This window comes from Sander vitreus, chromosome 9, assembly GCF_031162955.1.
Source record: "Sander vitreus isolate 19-12246 chromosome 9, sanVit1, whole genome shotgun sequence".
In the NCBI taxonomy this organism is placed as follows: domain Eukaryota; kingdom Metazoa; phylum Chordata; class Actinopteri; order Perciformes; family Percidae; genus Sander; species Sander vitreus.
In genome coordinates this window covers 14,358,990-14,365,778 of record NC_135863.1, presented here as the reverse complement: position 1 = coordinate 14,365,778, position 6,789 = coordinate 14,358,990, and the positions used below count along the sequence as shown (strand labels likewise).

Sequence of the window (6,789 nt, the reverse complement as noted above, 5' to 3'; positions counted from 1 at the left end):
ACCTGCGAGTTATCTCTGAGGTATCCACATTAATATGTTACTACTCTGGCGTTTTCGAATCCCTAAATGGAGACTTTTCAAAACGCTGCTGACCCAGTTTTTGTTTGAAAATTATGGTATTGCATTTTTGTCAGGATGAGCGGAAACGGAGACTTTTGAAAATTATGACCCAGACACCCATGTTCGCTTCCTTCCTTTGTCCCCTATCACCTGACCCTTTTCCAGAAGAAAACAACCAACAGCCTTGACTGACTGCTAATAGTATACATGGATAACATGGGCTTTGCTAACCTTGTTGTCGATGCTGGCAGCTTATATGCGGTTAAAATGTGCATTTGATAATGCTACTACATGCGCAGGAGGCAAGCTATTGTTTGAGTGATTAGCGAGAATTCCCGTGTCCAGCGGTGTACACTGGCCCACACATGCCCAGCGTACATTAATGGTCATGTGTGTTTTCAGACGTGTGTGGGCGGAGATTATTTCTAAAACTGGGCTAAAACGTCTGTGTATGGAGATTTGGATGTAGGTGCAGTCTTTTTAATGGGGCTGCATTCCTCACTTAGGAGGAATTTGTTCATACTTGTATTACCTCTCTTTCTATTGCCTAAATTAAATGTGTCTCCAGTGCCTCCCGTTTAAGCAGAAAGCAGAAGCCAGGATTTTAATTGATGGTCAGAGAAAAAAGCCACTTTGGATGTTGCTTTACTAAGTGCGTTTACATGGACATGAATAACCCGTTTGTGAGGCGTATCCCTGTTATGATCATATTTGGCATATGGTGTTTAGACACCATATCCCATGTACAGTTGTGTTCAGAATAATAGCAGTGTGTTTAAAAAAAGTGAATAATGCTCAAAATCCTTAGAATAGCTTTTCTTTCCATAATATCAATGCATTGGGAACACTGCACATTCAATTCCAAATCAAAACATGACCAAAATTGATCAAGTTTGTGTTATACCTTTACAGAAAGTGAAGAAGAAGGAATATTAGGCTGTTTAAAAAAATAGCAGTATTTGCATTTTTCTTTACAAACTCAAACATTTACTGTATAAACTGAAAAATGTCTCAAGGGTTTGCTTTACTTTGAATCACTGCACTAATATTTAGTTGCATAACCATTATTTCTGAGAACTGCTTCACATCTGTGTTGCATGGAGTTGACCAACTTCTGGCACCTGTGAACAGGTATTCCAGCCCAGGACGATTGAACTACATTCCATAATTCCTCTGCATTACTGGGTTTTGCCTCAGAAACAGCATTTTTGATGTCACCCCACAAGTTTTCTATGGGATTGAGGTCTGGGGATTGGGCCACTCCATAACATCAATCTTGTTCATCTGGAACCAAGACTTTGCTCGCTTACTGGTGTGTTTTGGGTCATTGTCTTGTTGAAAGACCCATTTCAAAGGCATTTCCTCTTCAGCATAAGGCAACATGACCTCTTCAAGTATTTTGATGTATTGAAACTGATCCATGATCCATGGTATGCGATAAATAGGCCCAACACCACAGTATGAGAAACATCCCCATAACATGATTTTTTGCACCACCATGCTTTACTGTCTTCACTGTGTACTGTGGCTTGAATTCAGTGCATGGGGGTTCGTCGGACAAACTGTCCGCGGCCCCATAGACCCAAAAAAGAACAATTTTGCTCTCATCAGTCCACAGAATGTTGCCCCATTTCTCCTTTGGCCAGTCAATGTGTCCTTTGGCAAATTTCAACCTATTCAGTACATGTCTTTTTTTTTCAGCAATAGGACTTTGCGTGGGCTTCTAGCTGATAGCTTTGCTTCACATAGCCTTCTTCTGATCGTAACAGTACTCACAGGTAACTTTAAGTCGTCTTTGATTTTCCTGGAGCTGATCATTAGTTGAGCCTTTGCCATTTTGGCTATTCTTCGATCCATTCAAATGGTAGATGACCGTTTTTTCCCACGTCGTTCAGGCTTTGGATGCCATTTCAAGGCATTTGAAATAATTTTGGCTGAGCAGCCTATAATTTTCTGCACTTCTTTATATGTTTTCCCCTCTCCAATCAACTTTTTAATCAAAGTCCGCTGTTCCTCAGAGCAATGTCTGGAACGACCCATTTTGCTGAGTATTTCAGTGTGAAATGCACTATAACCAGCATGCACAACATTTGCTTCCTTCCTTCCTTAAATATGGGCCATAATTGACACCTGTTTCTTCACAGAATCAATCACCTCACTAATTGCACACAACACTGCTATTATTTTGAACATGCCCCTTTCAATTACAGATTCAATTACACAGATTGACTGTTGGGTCTGTTGGTTTTTTATGACTCTACAACACTTACTAGTAAATTATTTGCCATGTAGAAATATCATTTCTACCAAAAAATCTGATTTATGAGGTTAGTGATGTTGGACTGCTATTATTTTGAACACAACTGTATATCCCATCCCATGTTTAGCTCAAACACATAAAAGGGTTATATTCCAGGGATCTTAACTTCCAAAAAAGCTACAGACTTAAAACAAACAAACCTTTATGTAAGGCACATATTTATGTAAAGATCTCTCTCTTTCCCTCCTTGTGTTGTTTTTTGCTGCTGGTCTGTTATTTGCATACTGTATATGTTATTTGTCTTAATTGTGACGTTATAGTTGATGTAAAACTTGTCATTCAAAGGAAGTTGGTATGATTTAAGTAATTAGCCACATATCTGAGAGTCTTCCTTTGCCTTTTACAGAGTGTGCCCACCTGCTGCTGGCCCACAATGCACCGGTGAAGGTGAAGAACGCTCAGGGATGGAGCCCCCTTGCTGAGGCCATTAGCTACGGAGACCGACAAATGAGTAAGTATCTGTGACTGCCACTGCTTGGCAATCCACTGAAACCCCACCACCGCTGCTACATACTGAGATAATGTTGGTCAGCCAGCTTATTTACTGAAATCAATGTGGCTTCAATACGGTTTCAGTTTGGGTTTTCCCGTGTGAAAACAGTGACAGGGGAGAAAAAAGGTCAGATCAACAGATGCAAATCAACTGCTTCCTCTGCACATTCTTCCACGCCGCTGCCTCCACGAGAGGGCACGACACCAGCCTGCCTCCTTTGTCCCTTGATGAGAGAGGGGACATTCCTCAAAGCCCTCTGACTTTTGTGTTCTGATGAAAGGCAATTCATTAGATGCTTCTCTCTCTCCTCATAGGCTGATTATGCTCAAGCCCCCGTCACTCCCATTTTCTACACTTAGTTATATCCACTTAAAGGAGAATTCTGGCCAATTTTTACGTTAATCTTGATCGCTATAGCTATGTGAGTACTTTCGATAGAAAAAAACCCGACCCGAATCAGTGCAGGCAATACGGAGAAGCTACTACAAGTGTCCCCTGAGCTAAAACGGCAGTTGTCGGGGCAAGTTTTAGAGTGTCTTTGTGCCTCTTAAGACACAAAATGCAATTAATGTCTGTGCCACATGAACATGGCCCTTACGTGTCAACAAGATGCGTTTTCAACTCAGACATTGTTTAAATTCACCTACCCTGTCTTGATCCTGCCGGTAGGTAGCTTGGCCTGCTAGCTGTTAGTTATTAGCTGCTATCTGCCATCCGTGATAAATGTGTTCAGCCAGGCTTTTGTAAAAAAAATCATCACGCAGCAGTTCCGTGTGTATTTGTAGCTCATCCATTTTGTGTGTGATCGATCTGGTGTTGGTAGGTAGGAGGCTTGTCAGTGTCGATCTGTGTGGTAGCTAGTTCCCTTAGCCAGGCAAGCAGCCTTCGTCCCCCTCCCGCAGCCGACAAAAATCCCCCGAGCGCCCGTTGGTCTGGTGGATGTCCTGCATAGGACAGATCATGCCTTTGCATCGAAAAGTTTAGTTTATTTCCCCCTCAAAAATAGGTAATTGAGCACTGTAGTGGTTATGACCATATCAGTGACTATGTAACTACATGGAAACGGGATAAACGATGTCTGTGGCTTGCACAGTAATAGCGTTACTGAAGCTTAGCTGTAGCATTGCGCTGTCTCCTGGGAATTCCGTTGTAGCAGCAAAAGGTAAACCGTAGTGTGCAGATCAGAGCGTAGTGTGTGAAGAGTGGAGTTGTTTACAAGGGAAGAAGCTTGGAGTCACGTAACTATATGGAGATTATAGCAGATATACAAACACACGGAAGAGCCTTTTGAGTTTGATGGTCGTCCTTATTTATTCGAACCCGAGTATACAGATGAAGAACTAGCCTCACAAGAGTTGGAAAGAACCAGACAGACAGAGGTGCAACAGGCAGATGAACCTGCTGCTCCAAGCGCTAGCTAAAGCTAGCCTTCAGTAACTGGAGGACATAGCCACACCACCGCCGCTCCGTGGATTGTTATTGGGATGATTATCACCAGGGTGGGAAATTAGCTGTCACGATCTTCAGGTAAAGGTGGACCCAAATGCAGAGAGCGCAGGCAAGGGTAGGTTGAGCAGAGGATTTATTAAACAAAAGCAAAGTTCATACCAACAGAGGAAGTCCAGAATGCAGCCGGCAAAACTAATTCCAAAATGTGAAAAAAAAACAAATAAACAGGAAATCCAAACGCAGAGATAACAGGGTAGAATCCAAATCAGAATACACCAACAGTACACGCCGCAACAGAAGAAAGAAAACTACAACAATGACCTGACACCAGACAAGGGAAACACAAAGACTACATACACAGGATAACGAGGACTAACTAGGGACAGGTGAAATAAGGCTGGGAAACAGGTGAAACACATTAGGGCAATCACAAGGGAGGGAAAACACAGGAAGTAAAATAAGACCAGACAAGACAGAAAACCAGACCATCAAAATAAAACAGGAAACATAACATACAGACACACGGGAAAACAAGACAGGAACTACAGCTAGACAAGACAAGGGAGGAAACACGGGCTACAACAGAAACTCAAAACCATGACATTAGCACCCGCCACCAGCCAATGGCGGGTACTTTTTCAAAGTGGCGGGTGACTTTGCCTTGTATATAGGAGTTGCGTTATGTTACTGCTAATGAATGCCCAACATTTCCAGATTTTGTTGCTTCATAATAAAAACATTCAAATACCAAAATAATGGAGGATTTTTATTGCGAAAAACTTATAGGAAATTAAACCGTTCACAGCCGGGGCTTTCACCACGCATATTTCCGTCAACTCTAGACTTTTGTCAAGTAGTTTACAGCGATCGTCCGTGACACCATGTAGCTGAGCTGAGGTACAGACGAAACGAAAATTAGCTGTCACGATCGGTTAAAAACATGTGGCGACATATCCCCGGTGTTAAGAGGCCCGCCGCGGAGTCAGCATTAGCTATGAATGTACTCTGTTAAGGGCGAAGTAAAGAAAAAGAGAAGGTAGCCTATTTTTTGATCAAGTGGCGCATTGACAAAACGTACAGTGAAAGACCATGCTAAACATTTCAGACCGTCCTGCCAACCTGTATTAAACATCAATGTACGCTGTAACGATTTTTCAGTTGCTGAAAGCTGCTGCTGTTTTAATCCTGTCGGCCTCTCTGCTGCTCAGTTCCACACACACCCACACCCACACCCAAACACCCACACACACCAACACACCCACACACCCACACCCACCACACCACACCCATGGTGGATTCAGGAAAAAACGGAGATGAGATGTACACGATGACCTAAATTGAGGACAGCTACGGTCGTTATTGTAAGTGCAATGATAAGTTAAAGTCCAATAAGTACTTTATAAAACCGTATGAATGTGTGTCCCAGGCCAGGTTAGGAAATTAACGAACAATGTAAAGATCAACAAGCCACTGAAAGAAATTTTCAAATTTGATTCATTCAATAAATTATTATTTTGTCTTAAATCCACCAGCCATTTTCATATTATACCAACATTTGCAGCATCCTGAGCCTTTTTGGTAAGGTTACTAGGAAAACTCAGCCCAGAGTAATTTTAATCTCCCCAAAATACGTTTCCTTTTTATTTTTAAAGAACTATACAAAAAAGCAACTTTCACTGTCTCTCGCAACTTCATTGCTACAAAAATACAAAAGACATCGCAACTTTTATTGCAATTTTTTACAAAAGCTCCCGCAAAAATCAGGCATTTTGGGCCGCAACAATCTAAAAAAAAGGCTGCGAAATCCTGGAGGGACTGTTTAATGCTATGTTACTGAGAGATGAGTCAATATTTTTTTTTTTTTCATTAAACATGTAGGCCTACAATTACTGTAGAATATGACCAAACTGACCAAACAAAATTTTACCATTTTTTGGCTTTTTTTCACATCACTTTTTATTTGCCTATATTAATAAAATATGTATTAATAATAAAAAAAATAATGTATTGAAGCAATTCAAAATGTGCTATTGCACTTTCTTTTATAAATTTGAATTCCGGAAAAAGTGGCTGGTAAAAAATATAAGTGGCTGGTAAAATTGAGCATCCACCAGCCACAGTGGCTGGTGGGCAAAAAAGTTAATTTCCCAACCTGATTATCACAGAAGCCTGTCTGACTACACTCACCGGATGGCAGCTAGCAGCCAACGGCTATCAGCTAGCAGGGCAAGCTAGCTACCGGCAGGATCGCGACAGGGACCAGGCTAGGTGAATTTAAACAATGTCTGAGTTAAAAACGCATCTTGTTGACGCGTAAGGGCCCTGTTCATGTGGCACAGACATATTGATTGCATTTTGTGTCTGTTAAGAGGCACAAAGGCACTTTAAAACTTCCCCCGACAACTGCCGTTTTAGCTCAGGGGACGCTTGTACACGTAGCTGCAGCTTCTCCGTGTTGCCTGCACTG

At 41.7% G+C, this 6,789-nt stretch overlaps 1 protein-coding gene across 1 annotated transcript in view; it reads left to right on the top strand.

Annotated features, from left to right (window-relative positions):
- The window catches only part of LOC144523337 (ankyrin repeat domain-containing protein 13C-like), a 41,301-nt gene that overhangs the window by 13,533 nt on the left and 20,979 nt on the right, over positions 1 to 6,789 (top strand). Inside the window, exon 3 of the mRNA XM_078258834.1 lies at positions 2,727 to 2,831. Within this exon, the coding sequence (XP_078114960.1) occupies positions 2,727 to 2,831 (105 nt within the window). The remainder of the gene's footprint in view (positions 1 to 2,726; positions 2,832 to 6,789) is intronic.